At 41.0% G+C, this 15801-nt stretch overlaps 2 protein-coding genes across 3 annotated transcripts in view; one reads left to right on the forward strand and one right to left on the reverse strand.

Moving 5' to 3' along the window:
* Positions 1-15801, forward strand: part of MOCS1 (molybdenum cofactor synthesis 1) — a 140966-nt gene that overhangs the window by 92660 nt on the left and 32505 nt on the right. The window lies entirely within an intron of this gene.
* Positions 1-15801, reverse strand: part of DAAM2 (dishevelled associated activator of morphogenesis 2) — a 202508-nt gene that overhangs the window by 42263 nt on the left and 144444 nt on the right. For both annotated transcript variants that reach the window (XM_082047969.1, XM_082047970.1), the window contains 8 exons: positions 11176-11286; positions 9993-10096; positions 7303-7369; positions 6268-6385; positions 4685-4823; positions 3223-3281; positions 2636-2820; positions 1367-1684 (listed from right to left, as the gene is read on the reverse strand). In XM_082047969.1, coding sequence (XP_081904095.1) covers positions 1367-1684; positions 2636-2820; positions 3223-3281; positions 4685-4823; positions 6268-6385; positions 7303-7369; positions 9993-10096; positions 11176-11286 — 1101 coding nt within the window. The remainder of the gene's footprint in view (positions 1-1366; positions 1685-2635; positions 2821-3222; positions 3282-4684; positions 4824-6267; positions 6386-7302; positions 7370-9992; positions 10097-11175; positions 11287-15801) is intronic.

Raw genomic sequence — 15801 nt, forward strand, 5'->3', positions numbered from 1 at the left:
ATACATCAGCTCCTCCAGCAGTCAGTGGAATTAAATAATTCCATAACAAAGTGCACACCAAATAACAAGGCAACCTACCTGTGTCTGCAGCATAACTCTGCGGTTTTGCAGAGACCTTACCAGGTCAAAACACTAACACTGGCAAACACCACAAAATGAAGCCCCCACCCTCTTATGCCCCTTTTTCCAACTATTCTGCCTTCCTCAAAATAGCATGTTTTACCTGCCTCACCACCCAAGTCTTCAATTTTATTAGCACAGCTGCCTTCACTCCTAACCAGAGGGCAGGATAAGCCTGCAGTTACTGTACACTAAACAGAAACACGTGTGACTCTCTCTTTTTCATATACATCCATATATATACATATATTAGTTATTATTTCTTTACTTCAGAAGACTAAGTCCCATGTTTTGCAAAGGAAAATAAATCCCTGTCATTACATTCTCTTCCCACACCCCCCACGTGGCCTTGACAGACAAGCACAGACAGTGCAGCAAATATTTCTCTTCACTGTATTTTAAAGAAAAGGAGAGAGGGGGAAAGGGAATTCTTGTGGCATTCCAGAGGTCCCTGGACACTCATTCCAAATGCCAGAGTTGGGCCCTGGGTGAGTTTCTGTCTAAAGGAGAACCTGGGTTTCTAGGCAGCCATCCAAACTCAACACAGACACTTTTTTTCTTTCTCAATCAGTTAAAAAAAATTAAGACCTAAAGAGAAGGGGAGGTAAAGAAAAAAATAAGGAGAGAATGAAGAGAGAGCAGTGGAGGAGAGGGAGAGGCAACCAAGGTAGCAGAAATTGAGTGCAACAGGAAGAATCCAAGTCCTCCATTTTTATTGCCAATTTGGAGTTTTATTGCCAAGAGATAGAGTTGTAACCATGCAAGGCGAAGGACAGCTTGCCTCCTGGCCATGAACAAATGGTGAGGGGAATCAGGCCACCTTTCTCTCCTTGGTGACAGCTCCTACCAGGGTAGAGGAGGCTGGTTCTGGAGCTGGTTCTCACCATGATTTGTCCACGTTGGCTCTGGCCATCCTTTTCCATGACACACAATGACCGCTCTGACACACCAGTCCTGGAGATGTCCAGCTCTGGCTTCCTTCTTCATTCCCATTACAGCTTTGCCTATCCAATAGCATGCCTAGATCTACTGTAGCTCAATCTAACTAGCACCTTGGTCATGACAGGAGATACGCTGTACTGCTGGAGAACTGGGGAGGTTCCCTTAAGACAATTATTGACTCCTACTGACCTCGGCCCAAGGGAGGCCACAATATCACTCGCTTCTGTCAACTTGCACTTCATGGCATTATTCAACACTGACCTTAGAAAGTAAATTACTTGCTGAGAGTACCGCAATTCCTTACCTCACTCAGCTTAGCCCAGTTGAAGGATTTCAGTGGGTGTGAAGGCTGTGGGATAGATTTCTTCTTCAGGCTGCTACCACTGCTGCTGAAGGTGGTTGTTGAAGGGGGTGGCATCCCCATGTTGTAGAAAGGTGGTGCTCCTGGTGGGGGAGGAGGTCCTCCTGGAGGAGGTGGTGGAGCAGGAGGAGGTGGACAGCTGGAGAAAGGCAGAGGAGGTGGCAGCGGTGGCAAACTCTCAGACATGTGAGAAGAGGACAAAGCTAATGGGCCCCCTGGAGGGGGAGGAGGTGGGGGTGGGAAGGAAATGCTGCCCCCTTGCTGGAAAATAAAAAACACACAGAAAAAGAAAGCAAACAGTTTAAAAGGTGCAATAACTCCATGTTGCCAGCTGATGTGATTTTATTACGAGTCTCAAAATACTTGATGTTTTCTTTAAATCCTCCTGCACTCAAAGCCATGCAATAAAGGGAGGAATCTCAGCTTTCATTTAAGAGAAAGTTTCAAGCCCTTGAAGCTGTGGAGAAGAGCTTGAAAAAAAGGAACCATAAATGGCTCAGAAAAACAGAAAGCTAGTAAAAGAAGCCAAAATGTATTATTTTCTCCTTATGTACGAAAAAAGAGAAAAGTTCAATCGTATGAACTTTTGAACTCCTGGGTTTTAAACCTTTGGGTTTGAAATACTGAATACCTGTCATCAGGCCCCACTAATGCAAAGTGGAAGAGGGAAGGAGGGAATCAATCTGTTTTCTGCAGCATCTAACTTCTAAGGGCCAAGTCCTGGTGAGTTGAGGCTTAGGCACACTGCCAGGACAGAAGGAGCACCAAGCAGTAGGGAACAGCAGCAAATGTCAGTTCTGCAGAGCTGCAAGGTAGTACAGATGCTCTTAAAGGAAATCCTGTTTCTTCACTAAATCTACTTTTCTATCTGGGAGACTTCTCTCTATTCCACTGAAATAGCAATGAGGGCCATCTTATTCAGCAGTGAAAATTACAGTTAGAGAAGGACACGTGTGGCTCAGCAGCTCCTGCAGGAAAGTGGCCGAGGAGAACGAATGGAACAGTCCATGTATTATCCATTCTATACTACCAGCTGAAGGGCTTTGGTCTCAACTAAAAGCAGAGCAGCTTCTACGTATTCATCTTTGTAGCTGGCTAGACAGGCCCTCTCTGTACTGACCACAAAAAGTTTTTCACTCATAATGTGCTTTTGTTCATCATTCACTAGTTAGCAGGCTTTAAACAAAGATGGGAAGAGTCCCAGTCTCATACCGAGAACTCATTAAGTTGAGCCACCAGGTCATTCATCTGGTCTCGGGTCTGGCGCAGCTCCAAGGATTCCTTCTGCAGCTTGTCCTTCATTTTGTTCAGTGTCTTCATCATTTCATCTTTCTCCTGGGTCTTTGTCTCACATTCCCGCTCCTTCTTCTCTAGCCTGCTCATCAGCTCGGCATGATCTGGGGGGAACAGGTAAGTGGGGCTGATGAAATAAAGCTCATGAACAGACACCAGATAGATGCAGGTTACACCGAAATAAAACTGACAAATCTGTCAGCTCAATTTGGGATGTATAATGAGAGTGGGGGAAAAAAAAAACAACACTAGTCTGACTGTCTTGACCGTGATCTTCAGTGATCAAGACAGCAATTCTCAAGTTTCAGTTAGGCTGTAAAACCACTTTACGTGAGGACTGAAGGAAGCCCCATCTTATGAAACACAGAAACAGATCACCATGAGAGAAACTGTACTGGAGGGAACAAGGCAAGGTTTATCCATGAAAGTAAAAGTTGTGCCCAGCTCTGCTGCCCACTGCTTTGTGACTGCATCAGGATCAGTCTTGCTTCCTCTTTCCCACTCACCTTTCCGAAACTTCTCTGCCTGGTCCCTCCATTGCTTGACTTCATTTTCATTCACCAGCCTGAAAGACGAAATTAAATTATTCAAAACTTGTTCTGAGCTACCCAGGCTGAAATGCAAGTGGCCATTACATGTAGTGATGAGCAGAAGGCAACCTGGTGAATTTATGTATTTATACAGGATCATATCAGGGGTCAGTCTGGTTCCAGATCCTGATCCTTACTGTAGCCAAAAGCTAATTTAAATGCGTTGCCTTGTTGCTCAAAGTCCTGAAAGGGGATAAAGGAATGTTTCAGCTAAAAATCCTGGTATGTTCCTGTCTTCAGGTAATTCTCTCAAAGTGCCAAGTCTACTTATTTTGAAAGAGAAGTCATCACTAAAATAATAATATCTGCTGTGGGTTACAAACTACCCCATCCTTAATAAGAGACCAAACAGCCATCTTTTTTTTCTACTTTCTGTGGTTTTGTTTTTTATTTCTTACAAAGAAGGAGGATACTTTTCTGTTGGGTAATATATCAGTAATAAGGCAATGCTCATATCTCATACTGGCACAGCTATTTCCTATTACTGACAGAAAATATGCAGGGCATGCTGGGGATTGATTAGATATACAGAATGTGGAGTAGCTGTGAAAGTAGAATGGGAAGACCAGGCACAAGGTCTAAAATGAAGTCTGATATCCAAACAGACAGAAAGAGAACATCAGCAATGTATTTTTCCATGATGAGAAATCAGTTTTGATTTTTGGCTTGTGTCTGTAACAGGAGGGGTTGTAAGATTTTTAGTACAGGAGAATTTGGTTTCATATGAGGCTTATGTTCTATAAAATGCTCTTTTCAGTGGATAATTCAGAAGGGTAATGGGCCATGAATTACCTGCAGAGGCAGATGGATGGAATGAAGAGTCCAAAAGTTTGGCTAAAAAAGGACTGAGAACAGGGAAGCTGAGATAAGAGCCAGCTCATGTAGCTAGACTTCTCAAATGATGCATCCTAAGGGAAAAAATAATGGTAGTGCCCTCAGCCAAGTCTGTGAGTGAAAGCATGCGACATTTTATGAAGAGGTAAAAGGTTTTGTGTGCTAGGTGGGGGCTGCTTTCCACTATTTGAAACCTTTCTAAACTATGTGCTCATTAGTGAGGAATGAGATCTAAGTAGAGATGACCAATTTTTTTGGAATATTAATGAAAGCTTTCATCAACATTCTAAACGAAAAAATGCACATGAGGAAGCCTAGTTGTAATATCATGGGCATTTTTTATACTCTTCTAGCCAAAGGCAAGCACTTTGGTAGAAAATACTGTCTGGTTAAGATGTCATTAGAAGAAATCTGTTTAGAAGACTAACAAGACAAGGAGAAGATGTGAGTTAAAATAAGAAAGTTCTCAGATATATTTTATTTTCTAAGCACCTGCATACTTATACAGCTGCATATAGAAATAAACAATAAAAATGCTGCTTACATTTTAATGATATTTTTGACATTGAAATTTTCCAATGGAGCTACATCCGGATCATCTCCTCGTTCATCCTGAAGAACTATTTGTTGGAGTATTCTGTCCAACAGCTGCCACTGCTGGAAGTTTCCTCCATTCCTCTTATCTGTGTGGAAAGAGACCAACCTATAAGAACTTCCATTTCCATGCCAAAGTGCACAGACTTGCCAACAGACTGGCATTCCCTCCTTTCCACCCCTCAATCCTGTATATAGTACATTATAGAACACAAAGCTTAACCCTGAAGTGTTGCTAGCAGATTTTTTACAAACATCTGGCATATTGGAACAGCATTTAACAGGCACAGACAACTCTGCTTCTGATATGCACATTCAGGCTGTGCAAACTTTTTGGCAGATTAGCTCTAACTTGCACTTCAAATGCCTATGGAAGTGATTTTTTTTGGTATCTAGGTAACATCATGACCAGGCATTGTAAAAAAAGTCAAATGTTCTATCTCCATGTTCAGCTAACTGCAGGTCAGTGAAACTCAGCTGGTTTGAAAAAGTCATACAAACATGACCAAAAAGTGTGGAGAGAAAGAAAAGAAATTGAACCAAAGGAACTGATCCCATGGATATCAAACAGAAGAGACAGAGCAACATAAAGTTCATCTCACTCCCTGAGTTACATAAGCTAGACCTGGTAAAATCCTGTCCTGGCCTAGCAGGATTTAGCTGATCTGCCACCAAAAATCCAGGTCAATACCTAAAGCTCAGGTACTGTCTTAAAGAGCAATATCAAGGAGACGACTGGGACAAACAACCACTTGAATTTGTGCATGGCACTGCTTGAATTAAAGGAGTGCCTGAAATCACACCACACTACTTTCTGAAAAAGCACAATACAGAACATCTCCCTCATGTTCCCTTCTTGGTTTGACTGCTCAAGTATGGTTGAAAGTAGTGAAGACCAGCACCTGATACCTAACAGGATCAAGGCACACAGTTCTTTAGCGATCTTGCTATGCCTTTGCTCAGCTGCTACACCCTGGAAGTGTAACTGAATCATTTTGCTACAGTCACTTCTCTTGAAAACAAATGCCAATGTTATTTTTCATTTTGAGCTCAGGAGCTCTCCACTGATGCACTGCCATGAGATCGCAGCTTGAAGACTTACTGTGGAATTTCCCAGTGACAGAACAGCTTTCAGTACTGTATTGTTTCACCCGAAAAATTCCTCAGTGCATTTTGTTACTATTCAAAATGGTATCTATTTCTGGGAATTCCCTAATCTAGAGCACAACGGCTCTTTCTTTTTTAAAACTTCTAATTTAAAATCATTAAAATCTCTGCCAGTGACTAACTGGAATGCCTCAGCTACTTAATTTTATTTGGAAGAGCAAAGAGGTCAAGCTGCAACTATAAGTATTGCAACAAAAATCTGCTGGATGGAGTCAGTGTAAGATACCAAGTCCCTTAGCCACTACCAAGTTCTGAATGGAAGACAAATGCAGAGTGTGTGTCCTGGTATCTGTGACCCTGTACCTACACCAAGCCTTCACCCAGTTCTTCAATACCCTTTGCTCTAGAAAACTGGGGTGTACTCACATGGCATCTGCAAGCAGTGCTGGAGGATGGATAACAAATAGGGATAGGCATCTGTGTGCTTCAGTCTCTTCTTGATCAACTCAAACATCTGAGAGGCACTTTTTGTATCAATGTGGATCTGAAGTGAGAAAAGGAAGGGAAAGAACAAGTAAGAGAAAAAACATGCACAGTGAAAGCCTGACTAACTGTGAAAGATCTCATCAATGCAGAGACAGGCAAATTTCCAGCATCTGGTCCTCTGCAGAGTCTCCTTTAATGTCCAGTTGCAAGTTCCAGTGAGGAGCAGGCACATGGGTCTTTATTGCCAATCCAGTATGGAAAAGATCCCCAAAGTAAAGGGCTAGAAAGGGGGAAGGCATGCAAAGCCATCAAGAGCTGCTTTGGAGCAACCCAAACATTTGGGTCCTAGAAAGTCACAGCACAAGGGAAAAAAGAAATTGCGGCTAAGGAGGAAAGGGCTAGTTGTTCTATATTGGGGCGGGGCAAGAGCTGGTCATGAAGAAAGGGGAAACTATAACTATTCTGGATCCTCCAGCCTGTTACTGTTGCTGTCCTGGTTTCATGCTTATCTTTAAAATCCACACAAACCAAAATACTGATTCTCTCCACAGGCTCTGAGGTGACAGTCTTCAGGACAGTTTCCTGTACTCTAGGTAAAGGTATCAGAGAAGAGCCCAAGCATCACCCACAGTCCTGTAAAAAGGATGTCTGAAACTAGAATGCATCTGGATCGTCAGGACTGAGAACATGAGAGCAAAGTTGATAACCTCCTCTACTCCTGAACCTTCAGCCAAACAAAAGAAAGAAGTATTTATCAAAGATACTTGGCAAAAGCCTTGTCTGTGATAATTTTTTCCACTGTTCACAATCGCAAACACCCTAGATGTTAAATGAGAGACAGTGAAAACAAGAGCATCTGCTACTCTCAGCACCAAAGTCAACCACTGTTTTCAGGGAACACAGAGGCAAGTTGCACTAGCATCCAAAGTGGATGTTCAGCTTTGGCAAGTTCAGGTACCCCAGAGACAAACTTACCAGGTCAAACCTCTTGGCAAGTTCCAGGTCATCTTCATTTCTGACCATCTCAAAGAAATCTAAGTGCCTAAGAGAAAACAGAAAAACAAAGCAAACAAAACCTGCCCATGTTCATGGCATAATTCAGATTTAAACTAAATGTGTCATAGAATCATAGAATCATTTTGGTTGGAAGAGACCCTCAGGATCATCAAGTCCAACCATAACCTAATATAACTCTAGCGCTAAACCATGTCCCTAAGAACCTTACCTAAACACCTTTTAATACCTCCAGGGAGGAGTCCCTGGGCAGCCTGTTCCAATGCCTGACAACCCCTTCTGTGAAGAATTGTTTCCTAATAGCCAATCTAAACCTCCCCTGGTGCAACCTGTGGCCATTTCCTCTTGTTGTATCACTTGCTACTTGGAAGAAGAGACCAACACCATCCATGCTACAACCTCCTCTCAGGCAGTTGTAGACAGCGATAAGGTCTTCTCTCAGCCTCCTTTTCTCCAGGCTAAACAGCCCCAGTTCCCTCAACTGCTCCTCATCAGACTTGTGCTCCAGGCTCCTCACCAGCTTTGTCTCCTTCCTCTTCACTCTCGCTAGTATTTCAATGTCCTTCTTATGATGAGTGTCACTATAGAAGCAGCAACACCTTGTTTCCAGCTAGAACTGGGAAACTGGCAAGCTTTTTTTATATGAAGTGCTGGGACAGGTATGGAAGGCAACTCATGTGAGTCAGTGACAGGTCAAAAGGAATGTCTGGCTGAGGTATGCATGATATTTAATCCTTGTCACTGTGTTGAGGTAAGGCTGCTAAAAATAAATATAAAATAGGAAAGGAATATTCCACTTGTAGTGAATAAAATACCTGCAGTGATAATAGATTTCTAAAAGTCCATGCCATACTTGCTAACTAGATATTGGACCATTAACAAGTTGTTTCTTTTACATAGCAGAACAGGCATGCATTTGGTGGATTAGGTACACAGCAGAGCTCACAGCTGTCTTTACATTTGCCTATCGATGAGCACAGTGCATGTCTCTGTGAGGCTCTGGAGGACCTGGTGAAAGGCACATTTGACCATGGCATCTGGACTCCCCTCACACGGAGATGAGAGCACAGCAGATGATGCGGAAAAAGGCTGTGGCACATCCCCTTGTATAGACCTGGCACGTAGTCTGCGTAATCTGGGCATCCAGGAATCTCTCAAACTTCTCTTATCAGTCTCATAAATGTAACTTGTAAGATACAAAGGCGCCCCTAAGCCCCTCCTAAACTACTAGTTACTGACCAAAGGAATGGGGATTGCCTACAGGACAGATTCTCTTCTTGGTTATAATGTTCTAGATCAAAAGGAACATTACCGGTTCCAGCTCTGCAGCAAACTGTAGACACATACAGCTAGACGCAATCTTTCCCTGTGACATTAATATGTAGGTGTACACCTCCACCTGCTTGAAGATGTGAAGCCACTCTTTACAACAGGTAGCTGGTGCTAACCTGGTGCTTATGCAGAATCTCAGGCACATTATATTTCCCCCCAGAGACAGCTCTGTTGCCCTACAGTAGCTGCTGATAGTGAATGTTTGAGAAAACAGTACCTTGACAGCTGCAGGCATAGGCTTGATCCATAGATTTTTCACCATGTGCTTTGGTAAATTTGGCACTTCTATGTAGGAAATCCCAGATGGCGTATACCTACATAGAAGGGGCTTGGAGTGGCAGACAATAAGGGATAGCAGCACATCAGCAGGTCGATGCCTCTCCACAAATCTTAATGTGGTCACAGGAGAAGGTAGACTCCCACAGCTGCTGCTCTTACAATTTAAAATGTTTAATTTTCTTAAGCAAATGGATTTTACTGGGCTCCTCATTGGTTCATCAGTCTTTTAGGTTTGTGAAGTCTTAGTCAAATTGTTCAGATTATTTACTCCAAGTTTATTTCAGCATGTGGCTTTGTGGAGGGTTTAATTTAAGGTCATTAGCTGCTTCAATTACTGTGGAAAAACATGGAATTACTGGAGGAGAACGTATTTATTATCCATATAACTTTTAACACAGTAATTTGAAGGTGCCACTCAGTGTTACATTTTGTGCAGTAACAGGGCCGTCTGAAGATGCCTCTCATTCTTGTCTCTTGCCCCTTTGGCATCTCTACCCCTTTGCCCACCACAGGTGCCTCTTCTCTCATAGTTGTGTCACAGCCAGTGTTTGGGAGGGTGTAGTACAAGCTAGATCACAAAAAAAGACTGACCTTAAAGAAAAACCTTGGAAACTCGAAACCTTTGATGTTTGACCACACATACTCAGTCTCAGTGAAGTCAATGAACTATTGGCTTCCCTCCCTCCCTTCCACCAGGACAGCCTTTTGTTCCAGCTTTGCAACAATAGAGAAGAATTAGATTAGAACACTTTTTTTTTCTTTTTTCTTTTTCCTTTTCTTCATTTTGACTGCCATCCCCAGCTTAGAAGAAAAGCAAGTCAGGAACTCCTTGCCACAGGCACTGCCAATTTAGTATGTATGATTCCTATGTAATACACTGATTTTAATTTTAAGGATAAATCTCCTTTTTGTCTTTAAACAGAGTCAGTTTTAGGAAGACACAGAGACAGCTTAGTGCTTAAATCTGAAGCAAAAAAGGAGAAGAGCTTCTAAGAACACTTTATGTTGATCAATAACTGTTCTCAGAAAACATGTCTTACCTGTCCAGTGTGGCATTCTCATGTTCTCTTAGCTTGTCAATGACAGGTTGAATTCCCAGCATTAGAAACTCATATCGTAGGTGTAATCGGAACTCCAAATTGTCCTTAAAAAGTGGGGGGAAACTAAGTTACTAGGGTCCAAAAGTTTTTAATCACATTTAAAAATTACTTAAAATTACCCCTGACCCGTTAAAACCTCTTCTTCCCTTTTAATATAATATATCCTGACACCAAATTCACAAGATGATTAACTCCAGTAAAGTAAAAAAATGAAAAAAAAATAAAATTAATGTCTTCACCTCTGTTTCAATTAAAAATACAGTCCTCATTTGCCTACAGTGTGTTCTGCATGCCCAGTAAGAAAGACAGTGCACTCCATGTTGTTCCATAAAGAACAAGTTATTAGTGTTTGTCCCATTAGAGGTGCACCTCCTGCTTACAGATGAACAGTACTGCAGTCTTTCTCACAGTTTTTTATGTTTATTTATCATAAAATCACCATATACTCTGGCAAACTTGACACCTCTTCAGTGGGATGTTACAAGAGTGCCACAGATAGAGACAAATACATTGCCAGGCAAAGCTCTTAGAAGCTTGTTGTCTGTTGTGGTTTAACCAAAAAAAAAAAAAAAAAAAAAAAAAAAAAAAAAAAAAAAAAAGCCGAAGTAACAAAAGTAACACTTTTCATGAAACAAAAGCAGTTTAAAGTATCCTCCAGACTCAAAAGAAAGTCCTGTTAATCTGTTAATGAAATAAAAACAAAAAACTGTCTTTTCTGAAATGCTTCCCTTCGACATTTTGAAATTAAAACGTTTTGAGTTTGGCTTTGAGTCAAACATTTCTGAAGGTAAACCAAAACGTTTTTAAAAGGCTGAAATCAAGAGGTAAATGCTTTGCAGTTATTTAAAACAAACAAACAAACAAACAAAACCACACACCACCAATCAAAAAAACCCCAAACCTCAAAGCAGTCACTCCAGTGCAAGTAGTCTGTGCTATATTAGAAGAGGCTGGGAATGAAATAGTACAGAAGGCATTGTAAGACTGATACTAACAAGCACTATTTTCCACAACCTATATCCACTCAATTATATGAGATCTGTGACTTAATCTACCAGCCATTTCCAAGGTAAATTAATTCAAGCACAACGTTTTAGAAGAAATTTCCAGGGCAGTGACTCACCTCACCAGCGCCCGCATTCAGAACAGCGTTAATAAAGGACATGATGGCTGTTTTGAGATTTACTTCATCTCGGTATCGCCCCATGCTTCGGTCTAGCTCGTTCAACAATGTCTGAAGCAGAAAAGCAGGATGGATTAGAAAATATAAACTAATTCTTGCAACATTTTTAATACTGTTCATGGGATGTGCACACAGTCTTATTTTGATTTGCCATATATTTGCTTAAAGAAATATTTTTTTTTCAGACAAGGTTGTCAGTGATTTTGGGCATGCCACAATAAACAAATGAAGAACAGTGGTAGGAATATGACAGGGAGTTTACACACGCAGAAAAATAATATCAGCTTCATCATCCCTTCTACTCACATCACTCAAGTAACTTCCATTGTTTTGTATCTCATCAGGAAAGATTGCACTTATGTATACAGGGGAGAGAATTCTGAAGAGAAGCTGTCTTTTGAGGAATTAAACCTTATATTATTCCTTCCTTACACTTCCTTCACTTACAACCATTTCACATGATGCAGATAATTACCTATCTCTTGCTAAGCTCCTTTTAGGGATTTGCATGTAACAGGAATATCCCCTGTGCATACAGCTGCAGAGCTCAAAGTTGAATTACACAGTTCCTTGTGACAGAATCATAGACTGGTTTAGGTTGGAAGTGACCTTTAAAGACCACATAGTCCATCCCCTCTGCAATGGGCAGGAGCATCTTTCATCTAGATCAGGTTGCTCAAAGCCCCATCCAGCCTGGCCTTTACACTTCCAGTGTCTCAAGATCTCCATAGTAAAATAAATAAATAAATGAATGAATGAATGAATGAATGAATGAATGAATAATCTTCATTGTATCCCATCTGAAAAATCTACCCTGTTTAGATTTAAAACCATTACCCCTTGTTCTGTCAGTACAGACCCTGGTAAAAAGTCTTTCTTCATCTTATAAGCTCCCTTTATATATTGAACGGCTGCTCTAAGGTTTCCCCAAGGGACCATATGTCTCCCTGTTAACCAAATAGCAGGGATATTTACCACTTGAGAGTATTTAGCACAGAAATACTTTTGTTCTAATCTCTACATACATATAGATATGTCACCATAATCTTGTGAATGTCAGGAAACAAAGAAGAAAAAAGACTAGATGAATAATGTTGGTAGCCTGTGTCTTATAAGGTCACAGAATCACAGAATCACAGAATCGACGGGGTTGGAAAAGACCTCAGAGATCATCGAGTCCAACCCTTGGTCCAACTCTAGTCCGTTTATTAGATCATGGCACTAAGTGCCATGTCCAATCTGAGTTTAAAAACCTCCAGGGACGGCGAGTCCACCACCTCCCTGGGCAGGCCATTCCAATGCCTGACCACTCTCTCTGTAAAGAATTTCTTTCTAATATCCAGCCTAAATTTCCCCTGGCAGAGTTTAAGCCCATGCCCCCTTGTCCTATTGCTAACTGCCTGGGAGAAGAGACCAATCCCCACCTGGCTATAACTTCCCTTCAGGTAGTTATAGAGAGTGATTAGGTCACCTCTAAGCCTCCTCTTCTCTAGACTAAACAACCCCAGCTCCCTCAGCCTCTCCCCATAGGTCTCGTGTTCAAGTCCCTTATGTTCAAGTCTATTTGGGATTAATTCAACTTGAATATTTACCAATGAAGTTACATGTAGAAACTGATTAGCCATGAAAGCAACTCTATTTTTAGCTTTTATGCTGATGACCATGAAACTTCTCTTAAGGATCTTCTTTGATCAATCCATAATTCCAAGGATGATTTTCCTTATCGGAAGGCTAACAAATTCCAGTTGAGATCCGCTAGTTCGACTCTAGGTATCTCACTCCAGCATCAATAATAAACGCTCCACACTCATACATTTGCTTTGCTGATGCACTAGAAAAGACAAAATCCTTTTCACTGTTCTCAAGATGTTTTGGCCATAAAGGGAGAATGAAGACAAAAACAACTTTTTAGTGTTTAGCTCAGCAGATCCATCTAAATATTTTGAAGCTGCAATGCTGAGTAGGGAAGTTCATTTTCCTTTAGTCAGTCTTCTGTCCCTGGCTACTGAAAGTGTTCATTCATAGCAAAATCTTTCCTGTGTGAGTCATCAGTTTCACAGGTCTATCTTGTTTCCTGTAGAAAACAGACATTACCCCAGAAATATGACTTGAGAAGCAGGGGGAATATCCTCCTATGCATTCCCCAGGGGAAAAAAAATACCCTCCTAACTTCTTTCAAAGCCTGGGTTTATTTTTGTGTAAAAATCTTCTGATTTCACACATACTGCTACTGTCAGGAGTTCTTATATCTGAGCATAGGATGTTCACTATCAAGCAAGCTTGATTTCATAAACTCCTTTTTCTTGCATCTCCTAAATAGCCCATCTGGCACTTGCAAACGTCCCTACTCCTGGCATTTGAACTTCCACCACATCTGTGATTTCCTGGTAGCTATATTATGATCAAATATCAACCCTATCTCATTTTTTTTAGAAATGGAAATGACTCATATAAAAATGTATGAAATGCCCTACTGAGTCAGACTGATGGTCAGTCCAGTCTAGCATGCTTTCTTTGACAATGATAATAGAAGGCTATTTAAAAGGTCTTTAAATTCACCAACAAACCCAGCTCTTCAACTTAACAAAAAAACAGAAGTGAAATGAGAGAATTTAGTTCTGTTACTGTCAGATTAGACATGGAAATCCAAAGCTTATTTGTCTTCTTGGAATAATTTAAGTAGCCATTACTACAGAAGCATCAAAGCCAAGGATGGTTTTGCTGGTTTTCTTCAGAGACCTCATTCCTACTATATATCCTCATAGAGTTTAAGGACATGCTAGACTCTATGCAACAACATATCCAATACAGCATCCAGACAGGTTGAAGGGTGTTAGCAACAGTTTTCTATCCCTCATTTCAGAGGGCTGGACTAGGAGCAGAATGCAGTGGGCACCAAGCCAAAATCAGGGCAAGAAAAACAAAAACTCTGGGCTGCACTGCGCTAACTAAAGAGCAGCACATCTCCATTTGATTGTTCAGCTCTAGAAGGAAACATTATAAGTTCATGCAATTCATAAAGATCAGAGTATACACCCACACACTGTGGTCAAACTCCAGTATCTCTAACGCTTTGCGAATGGCTGTGGTTCAAGTCTTCACTTGAACATTTCCTGTGAAAAAGATTTCACCACACCTCTTGGCAGTCAGCTCTGTGGCCCAATTGATCTTCTGGTTATAAAGGTTTTTCCTGCTATTAAAGCAAAATTTTTTTGCTTAATCCCATTATTCCTCATCACTGACATCCAGCAGTGTTTCATTCAATCTATGGCAAACCTCAAAAGGCTTTGGAAGAGCCCTGAAGGGAAGAAACAAATCAAGATCAAGTGGGAATACAGGATTTCAATTTGTTCCTTTTTTTTTTAATTTGCTCTTCTGCTACAATTCCAAATTGATCAGATTTCTCGCTACAGATTATGGCCTGGATTGACGGTGTTTAACATAAACAAGGCAAGGAGGTGCTGGAAGGAATGTTTCTAACCTCCACCTTTTCAACTGATTATATCAAGCTTCTTTTATTCCTCAAGATTCAAAATTTCTAGCAGCATCAAGGAGGAAAACAACATTGTTCTGACCAAAGCAACCCAGTTTATATTTTAATCAGCAGGTGAAATCAGCTCCTTTCAGAGAGTACCTAACACCTGCATTCTCTGAAGACTAAAAGGAAAATTCTCCCCACAGGGGTCCTCAGTTGGGTGGGTGTTTCTGACAGCAAACTAGGCTGGAAGGGCACTGGAACATCCTGACATACTTTTCTAGGCCAGTACAACATTGTGACTTTGCAATATTAGTTTGACTCAAAATACAACATGTTAAAATGTCATAACACAATACATTCACTCCACCAAAGAAATGAGGGGAAGCAGCAAGCACAACAATAATCAGAAAGGCAACAACTTCAGGAAGAGTAAGATTGTGCCCCTTCCACAAAGGAAACCAGTCATAAATAGGATAATGCAGACATGAATGAAACTGAAATCAGAGACTCTTCTTCCTCAGTTTTCATAGAATTTTAGAAACCTCCATCTTCATACGAAAAGTGCCTAATAAATTCAAAATGAATCAATGTTTTCAGGGTCACATAGTGAGCCAGTTGCAAAATTACACTAGTACCAATTTTGAATACATCGGATAGAAAGGAATCCCAGTAAAGACACCAAGGGCTCATTCTCCTTATTCCACATTTATGCTTTGAGGGCTTTTTGTCTGGCTTTCCAATGTTTGCTTTCATCTCTCTTCTTTAAGGTGCAGAGTAGAATTTGCAGACAAAGAAGCATATTTCAATCAAAAACTGGATGAAGAAAAGACAAGAGCTTTTCTAGATTGCCTCAGGAAGGAGATGGAAGGCATGCCTTTATATTATTGTGGTATTTGGGTAAAGATGGAATATTACTCTGAAGAGGACAGTTTTCAAGCAATATCTTAAAAGAGGAACTGCAGATGGCCTATTGGACATTGAAGGGAGAATTTTTGTAGGCAGAAAGGCAGCATGAAAGAAGGGTCAGATATTAAAGCTGGCAAAGGGATCAGCTCAGGCAAGAAGCCGCAGGACATGTGAGAAAATAG

The sequence above is a fragment of the Streptopelia decaocto genome (genome assembly GCF_964273445.1).
Source record: "Streptopelia decaocto genome assembly, chromosome: 3".
Lineage (NCBI taxonomy): Eukaryota > Metazoa > Chordata > Aves > Columbiformes > Columbidae > Streptopelia > Streptopelia decaocto.